General features: G+C 43.1%; 1 protein-coding gene across 2 annotated transcripts in view; it reads right to left on the bottom strand.

Annotated features, from left to right (window-relative positions):
• Positions 1–24,398, bottom strand: part of REL (REL proto-oncogene, NF-kB subunit) — a 111,992-nt gene that overhangs the window by 67,496 nt on the left and 20,098 nt on the right. For both annotated transcript variants that reach the window (XM_033938620.1, XM_033938621.1), the window contains exons 2-4: positions 17,262–17,303; positions 17,017–17,159; positions 1,959–2,107 (exon numbers count right to left, since the gene is read on the bottom strand). In XM_033938620.1, the coding sequence (XP_033794511.1) occupies positions 1,959–2,107; positions 17,017–17,159; positions 17,262–17,303 (334 nt within the window). The remainder of the gene's footprint in view (positions 1–1,958; positions 2,108–17,016; positions 17,160–17,261; positions 17,304–24,398) is intronic.

Here is a 24,398-nt window from a genome sequence, read left to right as displayed (position 1 = left end):
CCCAGGCCCTCCTGCCCTCGACGCAAACCCCCCCTCCCCCCAACGACCGCCCCCCCCAAGAACCTCCGACCGCCCCCCAGCCGACCCGCGACCCCCCTGGCCGACCCCCACGACACCCCCAACCCCCTTCCCCGTACCTTTCTGTAGTTGGCCGGACAGACGGGAGCCAAACCCGCCTGTCCGGCAGGCAGCCAACGACGGAATGAGGCCGGATTGGCCCATCCGTCCCAAAGCTCCGCCTACTGGTGGGGCCTAAGGCGCCTGGGCCAATCAGAATAGGCCCGGGAGCCTTAGGTCCCTCCTGGGGGCGGGGCCTGAGGCACATGGGCCCAACCCGACCATGTGCCTCAGGCCCTGCCCCCAGGAGGGACCTAAGGCTCCCGGGCCTATTCTGATTGGCCCAGGCGCCTTAGGCCCCACCAGTAGGCGGAGCTTTGGGACGGATGGGCCAATCCGGCCTCATTCCGTCGTTGGCTGCCTGCCGGACAGGCGGGTTTGGCTCCCGTCTGTCCGGCCAACTACAGAAAGGTACGGGGAAGGGGGTTGGGGGTGTCGTGGGGGTCGGCCAGGGGGGTCGCGGGTCGGCTGGGGGGGCGGTCGGAGGTTCTTGGGGGGGGCGGTCGTTGGGGGGAGGGGGGTTTGCGTCGAGGGCAGGAGGGCCTGGGATCCCTCCTGCCCGTAATGTAGTGCAGGGTGGGGTTAGGGGGTCGCCGTGGCCAGGAGGACTTGGGCTCCCTCCTGGCCCGATATTGTCGGGGAGTTGGGGAATCGGCGGGGCAAGAGGGCTTGGGCTCCCTCTTGCCCCGATCGTGTCGGGGAGTCGGGGGGGCAAGAGGGCTTGGGCTCCCTCTTGCCCCGATCGTGTCGGGGAGTCGGGGGGCAAGAGGGCTTGGGCTCCCTCTTGCCCCGATCGTGTCGGGGAGTCGGGGGGGGGCAAGAGGGCTTGGGCTCCCTCTTGCCCCGATCGTGTCGGGGAGTCGGGGGGGCAAGAGGGCTTGGGCTCCCTCTTGCCCCGATCGTGTCGGGGAGTCGGGGGGGCAAGAGGGCTTGGGCTCCCTCTTGCCCCGATCGGGTCGGGGGGTCGGGGGGGGGGGGCAAGAGGGCTTGGGCTCCCTCTTGCTCCGATCGTGTCGGGGAGTCGGGGGGGCAAGAGGGCTTGGGCTCCCTCTTGCCCCGATCGTGTCGGGGAGTCGGGGGGGGGGCAAGAGGGCTTGAGCTCCCTCTTGCCCCGATCGTGTCGGGGGTGCCAGGGACCACACGGAGTCACCCACCGTACCACCCGATTCGGGTAAGCGCAGGTATCGGTGGGTGGCTTATTTGCGGGGGGGTGCCTTATTTTACATTTTTTTCTAAAAAGGGGGGGCTGTCTTATTTGATGGCCCTGCCTTATCATCGGGGAAACACGGTAGAAAAAAAAAAAATGAACAGTTAAGTCCCAGTTTTTGCCGCTGAGACTCTGCCCTCTCTCACTGTAAAATTAGACTCTACTTAGTCTGTCTTTAAATTTAAAAAATGTGTGTTGTTTTAAAAAACAATTATGTTTTTAGATGTATCTAAATAAAAATAATAACCAAAAATTTATCTTTTTTTATGTCATCTTAGCATATTTTATGCTGCAGAACGAATTATTTTTTTTTACATGTATTCCTATGGGAAAACGCGTTTCACATAACGAACGTTTCACATAACAAACTTGCTCCTGGAACCAATTAAGTTCGTTGTGTGAGGCACCACTGTATTCTATAATGAAATCTGGGCACCGAAATGCCATTATAGAATTCACGCTCAGTGCACTGCATTTTGGCACACTTTATAAAATTGCCCTGTAGGCAAACACTCTGTTCTGGTTGGAACAGGTCTTGGAATAATCTCAAATGCAACCTGAAGTAAGACAGTGAGGACAGCAAACTCCTTTCACAGGAAGGCAGTAATAATACTATCCTAAAAGCAGCACTTACGACACAATCCTTCGCTCTGGTCCAAATTCCGATTCATAGAAGCCATCCCTACAGTCTTTCCCGACCAGGTCATGGGGATGCGGCTTGAATGGCTCACTTTTAGTGACCAGAGTAACTCGCACTTTGCCTTTTCCCGAGTAATTCATGATCTGCAAAAGAGATGCAATTATATGATTCTCTGAAAGCTAGTTTAATTGCATGCTATTACACACCGACACCCTCCTACTTTGAAGGAAAAAGCAAAGATGCTTACTTGCAGCTGATGTTCTCCGAGGACAGCAGGCATATATTCTCACATGTGGGTGATGTCATCCATGGAACCCCGTATGGACACTGCCAAGTGCACTGGCACTTTAAATCTTTAGCCAGTGCCCATACCGCATGCGTGTCGATGCCTTCCCGCCTGTCATTGGCTTGTAGGACCATTAGTTCAGTAACAAACCTAAGAAGCCAACTAGTGGAAGTAGGCAGGTGTGAGAATATATGCCTTCTGTTGCCCTTGGAGAGCAACTGCTACAGGTAAATATCTTTGCTTACTCTGAGGACAGTCAGGCTAATATTCTCAAGAGTGGGACTCCCAAGGTATCAGGACAATGTCTCTGGAAGAGGTTTAACACTGAACACACAGAAGCCTAGTGAAACCCTACAGGATTGGAGGGAAAGTTGGCTTTAAGTAAAGAATAGATTCTGCAGAACTGCATGCCCAAACTGACTGACTGTCTCTTCTGGAGCTGTGTTCTAAATAGTAGTGAGAAGTAAACAACATATGGATTGAGGACTAAGTAGCTGCTTTGCAGATTTCTTCAATACTTGCAGAGTGAAAATGAGCTACCAAGGCAACCATAGCTCATATATTGTGGACTGTTACATGGCTTTAAAGCATCAGCTCTGCCTGAATGCATGCGAAGGAGATACAGTCCACTAGCCAAATGGAGATAGTACTTTTTTAAACAGCAACTCCTAGCCAATTAGGATCTAAAAAAACAAAAAGCAAGGAGGTTTAGGTAGTATGCCAGAGCACGCTTGCAGTCCAAAGTGTGAAGGGCTGCTTCTCTAGGACAGGAATGTGGCTTTCCAAAGAAAACAAGCAAAACAATGGATTTGTTGAGGTGGAATTCTGAGACTACTTTAGGGAGGAATTTTGGATGTGTCTGAAGGACTACCCTATCATGATAGAACCTTCTATAGGAAGGATCAGATACAAGGGCTTAAAGTTCACTCACACAGCGTGCAGACGTGAGGACTATGAGGAAAATGGCTCTCTCAAACAAGTAATTTGAGATGGCAAGATGTAAGTGGCTCACAAGAAGACTTCATAAGAGCAGAGTGAACTACATTAAGATCCCAAGCCATAGGAAGTGGCTTGGTAGGTGGTTTTGTGTGGAATTGGCCTTTCATGAAAACGGGCTACTAAGGGATGTACAAAAAGAGGTTTGTTGTCAAGGTGGGAACGAATACACTGATAGCACCAAGATGAACTCAACTGAATTGGTATTTAGACCAGAATTAGAGAGGTAGAGAAGGCAGTCAAGAATGGATGGAAGTGGACGTGAGATGGGCTCCAGAGGATATAATGCATGTCCACTTGAAGCAATAACAGCACTAAGTGGAAGGATTCCTAGACGTTTCAATAGCAGCGGATACTGCAGCCAAGAGGCAGAAAGTGTTTACTCTTCTGAGTTAGCAATGTTGGAAACGGTTGCAGTTTCCACAGCTTTCTGATCAAGAGCTCTAGGAGGAGTGGAAACCTAACCTTGCATGATCAAAGGGGTGCTACGAGGACCATGATGCCTTGACCTTGGCAAAGTTTGAGCTCTGCAGTAACTAAGAACTGATGGTTCTGTGAGCAGATGTCAGGTGGGAAGGCACTGGCATGTGTGAGGTATGGGCACTGCCTAAAGATTTAAAGTGACAAGTGCACTTGACAGTATCCGTACTAGGTTCAGTGGATGTCGTCACCCACTTGTGAGAATATTATGCCTATCTACAGAGAACAGGTTGCTTTCACCAGTCAATGTATGCCAGATATAGTGATCGTTATATGATAATGCCACTTAAAAATATATATTGCTACAAGAGCTCACAGTCTAATTTTCAACAGCCTTTAAGGTTTTAGATTGGGAGGCTCTTCCCTTGACAGTCTTGTTTAGGAAATATATGAAGAAATATATATTTTTATGGAGGGGAAGGGGAGGGAGGGAAAGAGGCAGAAACAGACACAAAACTAATTACCATATTGATAAAACTTCTTTTATTGTTTGTTGCAAGCATGTTATGCCACACTGGCTATTTATCTGATGTACCGTAATTTCTCTTGCACTGTTTGTTGTTTAATAAAATTGTGCAATGTTCTAAAGCTAGCACTCTTCTTGGCAATTATTATTATTATTTATTGACTTGGTATGCCGCCTGTACCACTCAAGGATCTAAGCGGTGAACATAATAAAACAAATTGTGTAAAGGGAGGGGATTAATATGAGCAAGTACAAACTGCTGCATGTGGGAAAGAGGAACCCAAATTATAGCTACGTAAGGGTTCCACATTGGGAGTCACTGCCCAGGAAAAGGATCTAGGTGTCCTACGTTGAAATTCTCAGCTTAACTTGAGGCAGCGGCTAAGAAAGCAAATAGAATGTTAGGAATTAGGAAAGGAATGGAAAACAAAGGTGAAAATGTTATAATGCCCTTGTATCGTTCTATGGTATGACCGCAACTTCAATACTGTGTGCAGTTCTTGTTGCTGTATCTCAAAAAAAGATATAGTGGAATTAGAAACGGTACAGAAAAGGGTGACGAAAATGATAAAAGGCTTGGGACGATTCCCCTATGAGGAAAGGCTAAAACAGCTAGGGCTCTTCAGCTTGGAGAGGAGATGGCTTAGGGTTGATATGATAGAAGTCTATAAAAAAGCAGAGTAGAGTGGAAAGTGTAGATGTGAATCGCTTGTTCACTCTTTCCCAAAGTACTAGGACTAAGGGACATGCAATAAAACTACTAAGTAGTAGATTTAAAACAAACTGGAGAAAATATTTCTTCAAACAATGTATAATTAAACTCTGGAATTAATTGCTGGAGAATGTGGTGAAATCAGTTAGCTTAGCGGGGTTTAAAAAAAGTTTGTTTATTTCCTAAAAGAGAAGTCCATAGGCCATTATTGAGATGGCTTGGGGAAATCCACTGCTGCTTATTCCTAGGATAAGCAGCATAAAAACTGTTTTATTACTTGGGATCTGGCTAGGTACTTGGGGTCTAGGTTGGCCACTGTTGGAAACAGGATACTGGGCTTGATGGACCTTCGGTCTGTCCATCTGATGATTTGTCCCTCTTTTGTACTGTTTTAGATATTATGTATGTGGATATATTGTAAACTGCCTAGGAATTAGATGGAATAGAAATTTTAAAAATAAATAAATTCTTATGTTTTTCTTGGGTGCCAACTCCCAAAGTGGAATCGAGCATCAGGTAACTATGATTTGGATTATTCTTCCCAATGTGCATCATACTGCATTTGTCCACATTAAATTTAATCTATCATTTGAATGCCTAGTCTTCCAATTTCCTAAAGTCTTCCTGTAATTTTTCACAAGTCCTCATATGTTTTGACAATCTGAATAGTTTTATGTCATCTGCAAATTTAATTACCTCCATTGTTGTTCCAATTTCCAGATCAGTACAGATCCAGTACAGAAACCTGTGGCACTCCCACTATTCACCTTCCATTGAGAAAAATGGTCATTTAACCTTACCCTCCATTTTCTGTCCAATATTTATTTAATTTTCTATACCATTCTCCCAAGGGAGCTCAGAATAGTTTACATGAATTTATTCAGGTTCTCAAGCATTTTTCTCCGTCTGTCCCGGAGGACTCACAATCTGTCTAATGTACCCGGGGCAATGGGGGGGATCAGGTGACCCACCTAGTGTCACAAGGAGCAATGTAGGTTTGAACCCACAACTTCAGGATGCTGAGGCTGTAGCTTTAACCAATACACTACACTCTCCCCTCCAAACCAATTCCTAATCCACATCACTCCTATCTCATGACTTTCTAATTTTCTCAGGAGTCTCTCATGAGGAATATTGTCAAAAGCTTTCTGAAAATCTAGGTATACTACTTCAACTGGCTCACCTTTATTCACGTTTTGATTCACACCTTCAAAAAAATGAAGCAAATTACTGAGGCAAGACTTCCCTTGGCTGAACTCATGCTGATTGTGTCTCATTAAACTATGTTTGTCTACGTGTTCTGTAATTTTATTCTTTATAATAGTTTCCAGTATTTTCTGCAGCGCTGAAGTCTGGCTTACCGGTCTGTAATTTCCCAGATCACCCCTGGAACCTTTTTAAAAAATCAGTGTTATATTGGCCACTCTCCAATCTTCAGGTACTATGGGTGATTTTAGCAATAAGTTACAGTTCTGAAGAGGTAGGAAAAGCAAACATTTGTAGATGTTCATAATATGGGAAATAAAGCCCAGACCTAGCTGAGATCATGGAAGATGATGGCTTCATTATACTGGCAATTGTGAAGGTATGCAGATAGGATATAAAAGTAGTTCTATTACAGTTTCTCAACACACAGTACACATACCCTTAGGGGTGCGAGCCGTTTGTTGGGGGTAAATGACACTGTGCGGGTCTCCCGCCCCCGGGATCCCATGCCCTCCTTCTTGCATTCCTCCCTCTGCCAAAGTGAACCCATAAAGGCTTTCCTCCAATGTCAGAGCTGACGTCAGAGGGAAGCCTTCCAGGTAAGCAAGAGATCCCGTTACTTCTTCAGGGCTGCTCCTTTCGGCCTTCAGCCACACAGGGACGCGTCACAGGCAGCAGCTTTTGCACGCTGGAAGCTTTCTCAATGTTGTCAGAGGGAAGGCTTTAGGGTCAGCCACGTGCAGTGTGTAAAAGCCACTGCCCGCGACACGTCCCTGGGTTGCTAAAAGCAGAAAGAAGCAGCCCAACTGGATGGCCCTGAAGGGAGCAAGCGCATTGTAGCAAGTAAGGAAGAGAGGGGACATGACAGTGGGACAAAGGGAGAAAGGAGGTGAGGGGAATTTGGGACAAAGGCAGGGAGGGGGCATGAACTCAGGACACAGAAGGAAGGGAGGAAGGAAGCAGTAACTTGAGAGAATTGTTGGGCATGAGTGTGTGTGAATGAGAGGGAAAGAGATGGTGCACATGGGGGAAAGGAAGAAAAAAAAAAAAAAGAGAGGAAATTGTTGGGCATAAAGAAAGAGAGAGAGGATTGAGGTAGCGATGCATGGGGAAGAGAAGGATGAGAGAGAGAAACATTGGATATGGTAGTGGAGAGGGAACAGAGGTACAGATTGAAGGGAATACAAGGGGGAGGAATGTTGAACATAGTGATGGAGGAAGTGATGTGGCAATGTGCTAGAGAGGATTGATGGGGAAATGGGCATGGGGCTGATAGGCAGTGGTGAAAATGATTCAGGGGATGAGAGAGGGAGAAATGTTGAATGTGGCAGTAGAGGGGGGTGGGAGAGATGCACCATAGATCTCTTTCTCTCTTTTCCCACTCCCTTTGCAGCAAGGGAGATGGAGAGATGCTGCCAATGGGGGTGGAGGAGAGAGGAAGAAAGGTTAGACTCATGGAAGGACAGAGAGATTTAGCTCAGAGAGATTTTAGTTGGGGAAGGGAATGAGGTCCAGAGGAGAGGAAGAGTGAAGGTAGAAAGAAAGAAATATTGGATGCAGTTAGAAGGAAGTGCAGCCAGAGACTCATAAAATCACCAGACAACAAAGGTAGAAAAAATGATTTTATTTTCAGTTTAGTGATTGAATTTATATCTACTGTCTATATTTTGCACTACATTTGTCTATTTTACTATAGTTGTTACTAAGGTGACATTGCATATTTTAAAGTCATCTGCCTTGACCTCTTTGGAAAAACCCCAAATATCAACAATAATTAACATTTTCTCTGCATACAGTATGCTTTTTTAATTTTATGGTTACCATTATGTATTAATAAGATTACATTGTGTGTATATGAAAAATTAATGAAAGACAATGCATTACAATTAATACTATTATTATGGGGTGGGGTCAGAGACAGAGCTTGGGCAGGGGTACTTGGTTGATATTTGTTAGACTTAGGGAATACTTGGCTTGAAGAAGTTGAGAAACACTATTATCCCAGGACAAGCAGGCAGGTATTCTCACTAGTGGGTGATGTCATCCGACAGAGCCCCGATGCGGACGTCTCACAAGCATACTTGCTTAAAGAAACTTCAGAAGTTTTGAGATGCCTGCACCGCGCATGCGCGAGTGCCTTCCCGCCCGATGCACTGGGTGTGTCTCCTCAGTTCTTTTCTTTCCGCGGAGCTGAGAAGTTTTGCTTCAACTCTCTGCGCTGAGTGAACCCGTGTTCTTGCCTTCTAGTGCCACGGTTTTGAGTTTATTTTTCTCTTAATTGTGTGTTTTATTCTGTCGTTTTCTTATTTTAAAAAAAGTCGGGAGCATAACCAACACCGTTCTGCTATCCCCTGTTTTTCCAATTGGGGGTCGCCTCCATCATTTTTACCATCGATGGATGGCTATAACCATCGACCTTTGGGTCCTTACCATCATCAGGGAAGGATACTCTCTTCAGTTCCATCGGGTCCCCCCGGACCATCCTCCAAGAGAGTATCCTTCCAACTTGACCCAGACCGCCCTTCTTCTTCAGGAAGCTCAGGCTTTGCTCCGGCTTCGGGCCATCGAGCCGGTCCCTGTGGACCAACAAAACCGGGGGTTCTACTCCTGGTACTTCCTTGTTCCGAAGAAGACGGGCGACCTGTCCTATTCTGGACCTCAGGGTGCTCAACAAGTTCCTGGTCAAGGAGAGATTTCGCATGCTGACTCTAGCTTCTCTCTACCCCCTCCTCGAGCAGAACGACTGGTTATGCTCTCTGGATCTAAAAGAGGCCTACACTCACATTCCCATTCATCCGGCCTCTCGCAAATTCCTCAGATTTCGGGTGGGACATCTGCATCTGCAGTATCAAGTGCTTCCTTTCGGCCTGTCCTCGTCTCCCAGAGTTTTTACCAAGTGTCTGGTGGTGGTGGCCGCTGCACTCCGGAACCATGGTCTTCAGGTGTTTCCCTACCTCGACGACTGGCTCAAAGCTGCCTCGGCTCCAGGGGTCATCTTGGCGACCCAAAGGACTATTTGGTTCCTGCAGAGTCTGGAGTTCGAGATCAACTTCCCAAAATCTCATCTGCAACCGACCCAGTCTCTTCCCTTCATCGGGGCGGTTCTCGATACTATTCAACTCAGAGCATTCCTTCCTCCTCAGCGCCTGGATGCTCTGCTTCATCTCTGCCAGACAGTGTCTTCTCGCCAGTCCATCTCAGCGAGACACATGATGGTTCTCCTGGGCCACATGGCCTCTACGGTTCATGTGACTCCTTTTGCCAGACTTCACCTCAGAATTCCTCAGTGGACCCTGGCTTCTCAATGGACACAGGTGTCAGATCCTTTGACTCGTCACATCCTGGTCACTCCTGCTCTTCAGCAGTCTCTACGTTGGTGGATGATCTCTTCAAATCTATCCAGAGGTTTGCTGTTTCACACTCCTCCCCACCAGAAGGTTCTCACGACCGATTCCTCGACCTATGCATGGGGGGCTCATCTGGACGGTCTTCGCACTCAAGGCTTCTGGACAAGTGCGGACCGGCTGTGCCATATCAATCTTCTGGAGCTCAGGGCGATTTTCAATGCTCTGCTTTTCAACATCTGCTTCACGACCTGGTGGTCCTCATTCGCATGGACAACCAGGTCGCCATGTATTATGTCAACAAGCAGGGGGGCACGGGCTCAGCCCCCCTTTGCCAGGAAGCTCTCAGAGTCTGGGATTGGGCGATTCGCCACAACACCTTCCTCAAAGCCGTCTACATTCAGGGGGCGGACAATGCCTTGGCAGACAACTTAAGTCGTCTCCTCCAGCCTCACGAATGGACCCTCCATTCCAAGCCCTATTCATCAGATCTTCTCTCAGTGGGGGACGCCTCAGATAGACCTCTTTGCGGCTCCCCACAACTTCAAACTGCCTCAATTCTGCTCCAGGATCTACACTCCTCATCGCCTCGAGGCAGATGCCTTTCTTCTGGACTGGAGGAATCTCTTTCTATATGCGTTTCCTCCGTTTCCTCTCATTCAAAAGACTCTGGTCAAGCTGAAGTCCGACCATGCCACCATGATTCTGATAGCTCCTCGGTGGCCCAGACACCTTAGTACTCCCTTCTACTTCAACTCAGCAGCAGGGAGCCATTCCTTCTTCCAGTGTTTCCTTCACTGCTTACTCAGCATCAAGGATCTCTGCTCCATCCCAACCTGCAGTCTCTCCACCTGACAGCTTGGTTCCTCTCAATGTAACTCCCCTCCAGTTTTCCAAAGCGGTGAGGGATGTGTTGGAGGCTTCCAGGAAGCTTGCTACTAGACAATGCTACTCCCAAAAATGGACTAGATTTTCTACCTGGTGTGTTTCTAATCGTAAGGAGCCTCAACGAGCCTCCCTATCTTCTGTGTTGGACTATCTTCTGCACCTATCTCATTCTGGCCTCGTCTACATCGATACGAGTCCATCTGAGTGCAATTGCGGCTTTCCATCAACCTCTGCAAGGGAAACCTCTCTGCTCATCCTGTGGTTTCCAGATTTATGAAAGGAATTTTCCATGTCAATCCTCCTCCAGTGGTTTGGGATCTCAATGTTGTCCTTTCTCAACTTATGAAACCTCCTTTTGAGCCTCTCAACAAGGCTCCGCTGAAGTTTCTCACTTGGAAAGTGTTTTTTCTTGTTGCCCTCACTTCTGCCCACAGAGTCAGTGAGCTTCAGGCCTTAGTGGCGGATCCGCCTTTCACAGTATTCCATCATGACAAGGTGGTCCTCCGCACTCATCCGAAATTCCTGCCTAAAGTGGTCTCTGAATTTCATCTCAACCAATCCATAGTTCTTCCTGTGTTTTTTCCAAAGCCTCATTCTCATCCTGGAGAATCAGCTCTTCACACTCTGGACTGTAAACGTGCTTTGGCTTTCTACCTGGATCGCACCAAACCACACAGAACTGCTCCTCAACTTTTCGTCTCCTTTGATCCAAACAAGTTGGGACGCCCTGTCTCGAAGCGTACCATCTCCAACTGGATGGCGGCTTGCATCTCTTTCTGCTATGCCCAGGTTGGATTACCCCTTCCCTGTAAAATCACAGCCCATAAGGTCAGAGCAATGGCGGCCTCTGTAGCCTTCCTCAGATCGACACCGATTGAGGAGATTTGTAAGGCTGCCACTTGGTCCTCGGTTCATACCTTCACCTCTCACTATTGTCTGGATACTTTCTTCAGACGGGATGGACAGTTTGGCCAAACAGTATTACAAAATGTATTCTCCTAAGTTGCCAACTCTCCCACCATCCCATTGAGGTTAGCTTGGAGGTCACCCACTAGTGAGAATACCTGCCTGCTTGTCCTGGGATAAAGCAATGTTACTTACCGTAACAGTTGTTATCCAGGGACAGCAGGCAGCTATTCTCACGTCCCACACACCTCCCCTGGGTTGGCTTCTCTGCTAGCTATCTGAACTGAGGAGACACGCCCGGTGCATCGGGCGGGAAGGCACTCGCGCATGCGCGGTGCGGGCATCTCGAAACTTCTGAAGTTTCTTCAAGCAAGTATGCTTGTGAGACGTCCGCATCGGGGCTCTGTCGGATGACATCACCCACTAGTGAGAATAGTTGCCTGCTGTCCCTGGATAACAACTGTTACGGTAAGTAACATTGCTTTCTTTACACTATAAGCTATTCAGAAGGAACCTAGAAAAAAGTGGCATTGTATATATAAAAATATTAGAGCAACAGATCTACAGAGCTTTGAGGTAAGATGACACTGTAGGTTATTCTAATAGGGAATAGAAAAATCCACATATGTTTTGAAGTGACATACAGACTTCAGTCACAGGCAAAAAGAGATGGATTAAGGTTTAGTTGAAAACATTCACAATATTGCAATGAAAGGGGAGGTTCTCTTTTCATCATACAGATACTGAATGGGACTTTCCATCTGCAACACCAAGCAGAAACTAAGAGATCCTGGTTTCTATGCAGCAAGAATTTTTCCAACAACTATTAACAGAACTATATGTGAGAAAATTATTCTAGACCTTTATCTAGCACTTAAAACTATAAAAAGTGTTTCTCATGTCACAGTAGGTAGTCACCTAGGATCCAGTGGTAAAATGTACAGTTCAATACAACAAATATAAACAGTAATGGTTCATTAAAAAGGAAAGGATCCTAAACTTCAGGAAAATGATTTTGGAGGTCCTCTCCCCATCTTATCAAACTAGGTGAGAAAGACAAGAAAGTGAAGTCAGCAAAGTTAGGACGAGTTAAGGGTTACAAAATTTTGTTATTAAAGAAAATTAAAGAAGCCACTATGATTTTCAAAAGAAATGAATGAAAAAGGGTAAGGTAAAAAAGGATAGATTTCAAAATCTAGAAGAGATTTCAGAAAGAGGAAGCAATATTTGGAGTTCCAACATGTCAAAGAGACCTACGGTACTTCTGATGCACTACAACATAAGAACATAAGAATAGCCATACTGGGTCAGACCAATGGCCTATCTAGCCCAGTATCCTGTTTTCAGCAGTGGCCAATCCAGGTCACAAGTACCTGCAAAAAACACAAATAGTAGCAACATTCTATGCTACCAATCTCTTCAACACCACCTAAACTCTCCCCCCTACCAGTTATAATCCTCCTCAAAAGTCCTCCCCCTTCCCTTTCCCTTCCCCCAACGCTTAATGCTGTACACCTCTCTTATGCACATTATATATATCTAGCTGTAAACAGCATTGATCACTTCTAACTGTTCATATTGTATCATCCTATAACTTAGTATAACATCCTGTATCTTATTGTAAACACCCTGTAACTGTTTTCTTGTTAATATCTTGTACCTTATTGTAAACACCCCAGTACCTGCTCACTTTGTATTATCCTGTATCTTATTGTAAACATCCCGTAACTGTTCTCTTGTTAATATCTTGTACCTTATTGTAATCACCCCAGTACCTGCTCACTTTGTATTATCCTGTATCCTACTGTCAACACTGTACTCTCTCTAGACACGACTTTCACTGTAAACCACTTCGAACTTAGGGTATAGCGGTATATAAGAAATAAAATTATTATTATTATTATTATGTCTGTTTCAAGAGCAGACTATGGACTTTTCCTCCAGGGACCTAGTCAACCCTTTTTTAAACCCAGCTACACAAACTGCTATTACCACATCCTCCAGCATGGAACTGCAAATGTCCCCTAGTCTTCGTAATTTTCCATATACTAAAAAATTGATTCACTTGTACCCGTTCTACACCACTCAGGATTTTGTAGACCTCAATCATATCTTTTCCATGCTGAAGATCCTTAACCTCTTTAGCCTTTCCTCATAAGAGGCATTCCAAACCCCTTTATCATTTTGGTTTTTCTTCTTTGAACCTTTTCTAATTCCACTATATTGTTTTTGAGATAAGGCAACCAGATTTAAATGTAATACTCAAGGTGAGGTCACACCATGGAGTGATACAGAGGAATCAGAATATTCTTGGTCTTATTTCCCTTTCCTAATAATTCCAACAATATAGTAATGTTGGAAAAAGAAATCTGCTCAGAGACTTTGCTCAGACTAACAGAAATGACAAATTGGCCAAGAACAGCAGCAAAGATGGAAATGGAAGAAAAAATAACTAATACAGTAAAGCAAGGAGACATGAGCTTTTAGATATTTTACTGTCGGAAGGGAAAGTAATAGTGGGATTGTAAGTCTAAGAAGAGATTATGTAGAGGCCAATGCAGACATGAAAAATGTACTTAATGGGGGTTATCTACTTCAACAATACCTCTTTAACAAGGTGTATTTTCTTCCAGTAAAACAAATTCCTTCCAAAGAAAGGATGGTTTGGACATTTCAACATCTAGTTAAGACGTTCAGGATAATATTATTGGTTCAAATATACAACAACTTGAACTTCTATGCTCTTTTTGGGGACAGAGAATTTGGATTTACCCAAATACTTTGCAAGGAACACAATGATCAATACGCTGGCTTTAGGAGCCACTTTTTTTCTTCACTGGGAGTGGGGTGGAAGCATGCCAATGGCCTTGGGGTGGGGGAGGGTCTTTATGGGATGTTGAACGAATCATCCAAGTTTCCCTTACTTTCTATGGGGAAACTCGCTTTGATATATAAGCACTTTGGTTTATGAGCATGATTCTGGAACGAATTATACTCACAAACCAAGGTTCCACTGTATTATAGTTACAGTGGGTGTTTTTCTATTTCTGGAAGGCTCAGAATTATTTTTTTAATAAACAGCTGAAGTGGGAGTAGAACACAGGTCCCTCAGTTCACAGTCTACTGTACTAACCACTAGGCTACTTCTCTGACCCATTTGTTAAGAATGGTCATAATACAGTATCTACAGCTATCAGAGCCTGATTTTTTTCCTTTTCAGTTTCACTTTTGGATGCAGAGGGAAGGGGACAGCAACTACTGAGGGATAAAAGAGTGGTCATGCCTAGGGTTACCAGGGTTACCAGATGTCCAAGAAAACTCAGACATGTCCTCTTTTAAGAGGACTGTTCGGATTCCCAGATAGACTTTCCAAAACCCGGCAGTTTTTTGGAAAGCCTCAAGTTCAGGCCACATCTGGAGGGCCTTCAACAAGCATGAGCAGATGTCACAAGCATCTGTGCGTTTTGCAGGCCCTCCAAACGTTGCCTGGAAGGGGGGGGGGTGAGTGGGGAAGAAATGAGGCTTTTTAAGGCTTTTTAAGGGTGGGACTGGAGGCGGAACAGGGTAGGCCCACGTATCTGGGTTTGCCGGTCTTTAAATACTGTAACCCCAGTTATGCCATTATACCTCCAAAGGTCAACTGCTCAGTTAGGGCAACATTTTGTACTCTGGATGTGCCTGAAACAGGTCTAGATAAAATCATCATCCTTTTTAGCCTAGATATTTCTTCCCATTCAAAAATTCATGTTGGACACTCTACTTTTGGGCCCTCCCTAGTCTCGCCTAAAACATACTCAACAACACGATGCCTTGCTATTCGGACGAACTATAGTGTGAAACATCCAAATTCTGACTTTCCAAAATCAGAATTTGGATGTTTTTAGCAGATAGACTTTTTTTTAAACGTTTTAAGATGTCCATCTGCTCTCAAAAGGAGCACCACAGAGAGCTAAACCCTGCTATGCTGGTTGAACGGTAAATTTAACATAAGAGAAACTAATATGCCAAAATTCTCACCTATCTATCAATCATAGTATCAATTTTAGAAATGCAGACGATGTTGACAGAAAAGGTTCACCCGGTCCACCTTATCAGTCTCAAGTGCTGCCACTGGTCTTTTTTTTTTTTTTTAATCTTTATTAATTTTCAAAACTAATACAAAGTGCCAAGAATTATACAAACATTAATAATCAACGTAAGCACTTAAATTCCATCAATAACAATGCAGAAAAAAAAAATTAAAAAAAACTATCCCTCCCCTCCCATCCAACAATTTAATCAAGAAATAAACCAGAAAAATATCCCCCCTCATCCACCCAACTTGTCCTGGATATGTATAAAAATAAACAAAAAATTTAAACAAAGACAACTATATTGAAGTAACAAAGGATATCAATGGACCCCAAACCAATTTAAATAATTTGCTATGCACCAACATACCTGCATTCATCTTCTCATATTTGTAACCTAAACATAAACTGGTCTTATTTCACCTTCTCCTGTGACTTAAACTTCCTTGGTGCATCACTGGAATGTTTTCACACTCTCAGTGAAAAAGCGCTCTTCACGTACTTTCTGAACGTCCTTCTTTCCGTTTCATGTGTTGCTTCCTTCTCTCTCTCAGCTTTTCCTGCTGTGTAAATGCTATTTTCCTGTACCTTCCTGAAGGATACCCAATATTTGAATGTTGTATGCGACACATCTTCCGACACAGGATACATATTTTAAACTCTTTCACTATCTCTATAAATGACTTACAGTGCAGGCCTTGCACCCTTTTAGAGTCACTCCTTGGAACTGTCTCCACTACATCGTCCTCCTTTGCAAGATGTGGTCACCAGGACTGCTCATTTTAGGAACAAATCTAATATCACAGTAACTCCATTAAGGGTCAAAACTACTTGGCAGAATAAAGCAAACACTTTCAATTGTGTGATTACGTCCTCTCAGTTATTGCTTGAGATGTGTTTTTACTTTTCTTTTTACTATTTTAAATACATACATTTACATTTCTCTAGTTAATTCAGTGATCATGGACCGTGGCAGATTAATCAGTACTGAAAACCAAAATACTTTACTGACTCATATAAAAGTACAATCGGGGTATTGTCAGTGCAAATTTCCTCGACAACGCCCAGCTGATGGGTCCCAGTCTTATCTGTAAAGAACACATTTAAAGTAAGAGGGAAGTTCATCTCCGCGTCTATGCAAACTTCATTCTCTGTTGAAACTGTTAGTTAAAGGTACCCATAGTGCCACTATGATGGGACAGTTTATATATAAATATATAGTACATAATTTTAGTATCTGTCCAATGAGAACTGGATTAAGACCACTAAACTCATTTTATACGGACCACCAGATGACTTTGGTCACTACTGGTAACCTGGACCTGGATTTGAAACAGTGATTTAAAGATGGAAAAGGCTGTTGTCATTGTAAATAAACTCTCTGAGCCATCTAATTCATTCTTAATGTGTTTACTTATTAGGAAAAAAAATTGTCCTGCTGCCTACCAATATCACCTAAACTCACACTTTAGAAAGTGCCCCCAGGACACTGACATGTCATTCTATGATTATACTTTATTCTCTGCAACTCTGTTCTCTTATTCTTGTCAAGTGAACCATATACCTGAACTTATCTGTAGCACAACCGTTTTAAAACAAATCCATGAAGCAATGTGTAAGCCACTTGTAACTGTCACATGTAAAATGAGTATCATTAATAAAGAAAGTAAAAATTTAAAAGAAATCTGTGCTGTTTACCTGTATGGATGGATAAGACTTGTTATTTACTGTGCTGCGTTCTCCCAGAATGCTACCTGCCGAACGACCTTCACATTTATACCTAAACCGCATGCCTCGCTGCTTGGGTTGTTCAAACATTTCTACATATGGTTCTAGATCACCTAGAAAAAAAGGTTTGCATTTAATTTTTGTTCATCTAGTGATATAAGATTTATGTTTGTTTATTTTTTTAATGAGGGGAATGTAAGCAAGGTTTGTCTTACCTAACAATGAGTGCCCTTGCAAGAAACCTCGAGGATTTTGTACTGTGGGTGGGGGAGAAAGAAGAAAAAACAAGAATATGAAAAAGTCAAGATGATATCAGGTGGCTGCATAAGCACTTCAAGTTATCAGAAGTAAAATAATACCCCCCAACAAACTGCACTGAAAATATTTGCCCCCCCCTCTACCTTTCATTAAGCCACAACAGAGGTTTTTACCATGGCCCAGAGCACTAAATGCTCCAATTCTGCTCCAACACCCACAGAATTCCTATGAGCAATATAAGAGCATTTAGTACTCCAGGCTGCAGTAGAAACTAGAGAATGACACGGTGACAAAATTCATCACCGTTCCCGTCCCCGCGGATAACCGCAGGAAATAATCCCATGTCATTTTCTAGTGTCTATTTTAACCTCGGTCCTTCTACACCAGCATTCTTCAAAGCAAAGCTTGCGGGTCAGTGGTTGTGGCCATTCATACTCTGATTCTTCCCTCTCTCCTTAAAGAATGACATGAAGATGGTTTCCCGCGGTTATCCGCGGGGACGGGAACGAAGATGGATTTTGTCACCATGTCATTCTCTAGTAGAAACCTCTACTGCAGCTTAGTAAAAAGGGGGAGGGTTTAGAGGCCATTTTACTGGACCGCGGTAAATGCTAGTGAGTGCATACCGCTGCTTAAAAGGGCTTAACACAGGATATACTCAGCTGTCCTGCAGTAAGTTCCCTATCAGTGCACACTACCTGCATGCGAAGAAAGGTGGGGGGTTTTCACAGAGGGGGCATGTCTGGGTACTTCCACGCAAATTAGTTAGTGCAGCTACATTACTGTGTACCGATTAGTGCAGAATTACTGCACGAGCCCTTACCGCCTACAAAATAGGTGTCAATAAGTGCTTATGCACTAATAATTTTGAATGACCTTTAGCTAATGGCAACATTAGCGCATGGCAATGAGAGAACTAGAAAATTAACCATTTTACTGCTGCAGTAAAAAATGGCCTTGGCAGGCACACATGAAAACCTCTTGTAAGGGTGCATTAAAGGCTTGCTTTTTTTTTCAAACCACAGCTGAGTAAAAGGACCTCTTAATGTCATGATAAAAACAAACATGAGCCCCGTTTGTTAGCACTGAGGTACTGAATTCCATACTAGGGGAGAGGTTTACCTATATCCTATTTGGGAAAACCATTTTCCCGCATAACTGTCATAACTCAGTATAAATATACAGAATTCCATGCAATTTGTACATATGCATTGAGCAAGGTTTGCTGTTCTCTACTGAACCATAAGTCTTTATTCAAATTATAACAACTTGACTGAGGAACTATATATATGATCACTACAACTCAAGTTCTGAAGGTTTCTAAAATATGGTTGTTTAAACAGGTTTGTACAGATTCTTCTGGTTGGGGCTAAAAATGTTTCTGACCATTGGTTAAAATGCCTAAATAGGTTCAAGGCGACATACAATTCAGGTGTTAGACAAACAGATAGCAGAAAAAGAAGAGAGGGGACTCTAAGCAGGAGGGGGAGGGGGGTAGAGACCTCTATGGGACAGCATTGAGTAGATATCAGAAGAAGCGTTTGCATTGGATGAACGTTGAAGAGGTATTGAAGAACAGTTTACATGGGATGAGGAAGTGATCTTTGGATTTGAACAAGCTACTTGTTGACAATGGCATATACAGCTCTCCCTCAGTATTCACAGTTTCCCTATTTGCGAATTCGATTATTCGTGATTTTTTTTCTTTATATTTGCAGGCTGCCCGAACCTCCCTGGACCTTACCAGATGACACGTGCAGAGCCATCACCAAAATGGGTGCCGCGAGTTCCCTTTATAGTCTCGAGTCACCGCTAGACCACCAGGTAAGGTCCGGGAACGCAGGAGGGAGGCGGGGGTGGGTCAGAGCCGGCTCAAAAACTTATTCGCGATTTTTCCCTATTCACGGGCCGGCTCTGCACCTAACCTCCGCAAATAAGGAGGGAGATCTGTATTCTCCTCCACTGCTAATTCCAGACTTTGTTCCTTTCATCTAGCTTCTCCATTAGGAATAAATTACCCGAGTTTGTCCATCAAGCCCTTTCCCTTGTTTAAAAGCAGACAGAAAACCCACCTTTTTGATATAGCTTTCAAACCTTAACCCTACTCCTCTGCCCTCCAACCCAGCCCGCTCAAATTGCTAGCAAAGGAACATGCAGCTATACCACAGAACAATTTGAGCAAAGTCAGTACCGGCACAGAGTTGTATCTTATCATTACCCCTGAAGAAGCCCGTAGAGCGAAACGGTTGGGCCTCCGTTGGGCAATTGAGATAAGTGCCTGATTTATCTTACATTATAGAAAGCCATAAATTAACTTGCCGGCTTCAAACTCATACTTGCTCTTCAAATGATATAGAGAATATATTCACATACATTATTCATGATTTTATTGCATTAAAAAATTTATAAAAAGAAAAAATTAAGATAAAAAATATTTAAAAGATTTATACAGAGTTTTTGGACCAGTGATGAAAACCTAACCCCGATTGTTCATAACTTCATTGATTGTGATCTTGGGGTTTTTTGAGGTCCTTTTTCCTCTGTTTTAAATACATTATACAATATATACAAGTGTTCCATGTTCATCGATCTTTGTTTAAAAGCAGACAGAAAACCCACCTTTTTGATATAGCTTTCAAACCTTAACCCTACTCCTCTGCCCTCCAACCCAGCCCGCTGATTATTCATTCCCCTTAACTGTATCCATGGTATCCTGTTTGTCTTTGGGAAGCAGAGCTGAGATTGTGATGTCATAATGCCTCATTCCACCAATAAGAGCCAACCTCATCAGTGATGTCATAATGGCTTCATTGTCCTGTACTCCCCTCTGCCCTCCAACCCAGCCAGCTGATTAACTGTTCACTTAACTGTATCCATGACATCCTGTCTGTCTGTCTTGCCTGTTTAGATTGTAAACTCTTTCAAGCAGGGACTGTTTCCTTATTCTTTGTGACTCTGTGCAGCGCTTTGTGCATCTGTTAGTGCTATAGAAATAATTAATAGTAGTATTAGTAGAAGTAGACGAGAAGAGTCTTTAGTTTTTTTTCAAAATCTGAGGTAGCAGGGTTCCGTTTTGGTGGTTATCGGGAGGCTGTTCCAGATTTTTGCACCAATGTAGGTGATGAATGTGCGTTTCTACTTAATTCCTTTAAGAGATGGGAGGATCAGAAGAAGTTTCTTGATGTTTCTGTGGAGTTGGACAAGGAATTGATGAAAAGACCTATGAGAGACGGTTCAGCTGAGCTTGCATGTAAGATGTGATATATTATGCATGACACTTTGAATTTAATGCGTGCAGTAATTGGTAGCCAGTGAAGCCTGTTGAAGTAGGGCGATATGGAGTCAAAATCTTTCAGTTTGAAGATTAGCCGTATTACTGTGTTTTGAATCAATTGTAGTTTGCGGATAAGAGTGGTGCTTTATACCTGCATAGAGGGAGGTACAGATTTACTATATCGCCTTTAATTGCCACGGGCGCAGAATCTACATTTGTGTCTCAACAATTGAAGGATTACACAACTTGCCCAAAGTCAAAAAGTTGCATATGCATGAGATCTATTTGCATGCACTGCTTTCAATACATATTAATTGGGGAAATCCTGAAAACCCGACTGGATTGTGGCCCTCGAGGACTGACTGACACCTGTGCACTAAACAGACACCCTGAGCTTTGCAATTAGTGATCGCCATTGTGCAACAGCAAAAGGACTTCCTCCCAGAGGGCACTGAACATCTACAACATCTCCATTCCAATCAACCTGAAAAGCAGAAGGCCAGATTTGGGAATGTAATCCAGACCTTCCACATGGCAGTACACAAGAGATATGGCACCAGTTCAGCTTGTGTTTTGTTCTCTTTTCTTTTTACACAGAAAGAGTATTATACATGAAAACTAAAGCTGCAGAAGATAAAAAATGTTATTGCAATTAATCATGTTGTGTGATTGATTAATCACCATTAATTGCGACTAATATATAAGGTACTGCAAAGAAACCCACAGTTTTAAAGAAAATATGACAAATATAATTCAATCCCAAAATTATTTATATTTACCAAATTCTAGTCTAGAGCTTATTACCTTAATCATATGTTAAAAAGCCATTATTTTAATGAACACCAAAGTCTTTTTTTTACCTATAGCTACAGTCTTAATCAATTGACATTGGAACTTTCCTAGTGTGTACAGGATGAGGAGCCCTTTAAAGGCCCCTTTTACAAAGCCACGGTAGCGATGCTGCCATGGTAAATCCACTGAAGCCCCCATTTAATTCCTATGTGCTACAGTGAATTTACTGCAGCAGCATCACCACAGTGACTTTGTAAATGGGATCCTAAGTGAGACTGCAAGACAAGAAGTGGAAGTGTCCTATACAGACTGGTGAACTCGAATGTATTGTAAAAATGTACTTTAATTCATCCAAAAGAAACTCAATGACTCGACATGTACATGTTTCGGCCAAGATGGCCTGCCTCAGGAGTCTTAAAAGTCTCATAGTTGATATGAATAAATTGATCCACTAAAGAACATACTCAAATCATTCTAGAACGCGGACGGAATTTACTTGGCTCCAGTATCCATTTCAGAAATTAAATGCGATATCATTTATTTAGCCATCTATGATTCGAGTGTATGTTCCTTTTGTGGATCAATTTATTCATGTCAACTACGAGAATTTTAAGACTCCTGAGGCAAGCCATCTTGGCCGAAACATGTACAAGATGACAACGGAGTGAGTCACACTGTTGGGTGGCTCCTACACTTTGTTGGCAATTTCTACAATTTTCTGTCGGAAACTTACCCTTTCTCCTTGTGTAATATGTCTAAGCGCAGGGGTAAGCAGAGGAGCGTTCTTCCTGCCTCCTCTTCCACCTCCCTGACGCAGCAAACAGCTGGACAGGGCGTTTTTGCTGACCGAGGTGGGCAGATCTCGGTCTTGGAGGGCGAAGTATCGCTCAGCCCTTTGGGACCTGGTGTTCCTCCGCGCCCTGGGACGATGTCGGGGACGCCTTCAGCACCTCAGGAAGCGCCAGAGTTGATGTCTGGTTTCGCTGCAGGTTTCGCCTCTGACCCCGGATGAGGATTATAGCTTGCTGACTTCTTCACAGCCAGCATTTGTGCCCAGAGGATGCGGAATTCGGAGTGAAGCAGAGACTGGAGAGGCGGAATCTTTCGTGGAGCCTCCAGGAATATCTTCCCTAGCTCCTCTGATTAGACCACCGGCGGCTGACATGGAAGCGATCTGGAGCGCCTTGAAATCCTTGCATAAGGTATGCTCCTAGTTTGTTTCCTCAGTTCAAAATTCTAACTCTCAATTTAAAACTTTTGATGAGAAATTCCAACACCAGTCTATTAGAATGGACAAATTAGAGAAAACCGTGGCAGAAGTAAAAGTATCCACTAATTTACATTTGAAAGAAAAGGCTTTGCTCACTAGGAAAATAGAAAATTTGGAGAATGCAAACAGGAATTTGAACTCGAGACTCCTAAATTTTCCTGTCTCCAAATTTCAATCACCTAGAGGTTTATTCCACTCTTTCTTGAAATCAGTTTTGAAATTTCCAGAAAATAATATGCCACCATTACAAAAGTTATATTATCTTAATCTTCCAAAAGTGGATGAAGAAAAAGGAGAAACACCACCAGGAGAATTGGATCTCACTGGTATGTTAGAGACATCTCAAGAGGATGTGCGCTGGTAGGGCTAGTCTCAGTTAGGGTGCTGGTCTTAGACCAGAGGGCCGCCGCATGAGCGGACTGCTGGACATGATGGACCACTGGTCTGACTCAGCAGTGGCAAGTCTTATGTTCTTATGCTCTAAATTTTACTTAGAGCCACTTTATTGGTAACTTTTGTCTTTCTTCAAGATAAGGATGCTATTCTTCGTCTATTTTATAGGACTGATAATGTGGAATTTCATGGATTCAAAATCTCATTACTAGTGTGGAATTATTTTATTATTAGTTTTTCTTTTTAAATCATTGTATTTCCTTTCAAATATTGTTTATTCAACTTGTAAAAGAATATAAATAAATAAAGGAAAAAAACAAAACAAAACAATGCGGCATCTCTATTGGACCACATATATGCACTCTTTAGTAGGGGTTTGGAGGCTTTAATCTTACAGTACGATCTTAGCTGTGCCTTTGACCTTGATCATAGCATATTATTTCAATGCTTGGATTCCAAGGGAATTACTGGCCGTGTTTTACAATGGCTTCATGATTTCTTGTGCTCACATTTTTACCAGGTATTATTTGATAATACACTTTCTCAACCTTGGAGCAACCCTTGTGGAGTCCCACAAGGGTCACCCCTCTGCTTTTTAATATTTATTTATCCTCTTTAGGCACCAGGCTATCAGTTTTGGGGGTTAAATTGTTTAACTATACAGATGACATAACTGTCATCATTTCTATGCGCTGGTTCCCTCAAAATATTGCAAGGAAATCTTAAGGGTGATATTGGTTGTCGAGGAGCGGACAAGGGAGTTTAAATTTAAACTAAATTTGAATATATAAAGCTAAAATTTTTCTTTGCCACTCCAATTAATCTTACTGAGGATTGTTTGTCATTAAATGGGGTACAATATCCTATTCTTTCTACTTTATAAATATTAGGAGTCCTCTTGGACAGAAATCTTACTATGTGAGCACAAGTGAATGCTGTAGTAAAAAAGGGTTTCTCTGTACTATGGAAATTTCGTTCATTAAGGGTTTTTTTCATGACTATGCTTTTCAATTATTGGTGCAGTCTATATTTTAGTATTGGTGCAGTCTATTTTAAAAACTTCTATTTCACATACAACCTAAGTGGATTACAATAAAAAAACATACATAAATGATCATACCAATAAAACATCAATACATCACAAACTGTAAGACCACCACATATAAGTAACTTCCAGGCTAGCTTGGACTATTGTAATAGTCTATTTTGCCGGTCTACAAAAAAATTTCAAAACACAGTTAATTCAGAACTCCGCAGTAGGACTGATTTTTAATTAAAAAAAAAAAAAAGGATCACATTACTCCTTATTTTCATAAACTACACTGACTTCCAACAAAGGCCAGGACTGTTTTCAAATTTGGCCAT

The sequence above is a fragment of the Geotrypetes seraphini genome, chromosome 3 (genome assembly GCF_902459505.1).
Source record: "Geotrypetes seraphini chromosome 3, aGeoSer1.1, whole genome shotgun sequence".
Classification (NCBI taxonomy): Eukaryota; Metazoa; Chordata; class Amphibia; order Gymnophiona; family Dermophiidae; genus Geotrypetes; species Geotrypetes seraphini.
Note: the sequence above shows the minus strand (reverse complement) of the source record. Positions and strands in the feature narration are given on the sequence as shown.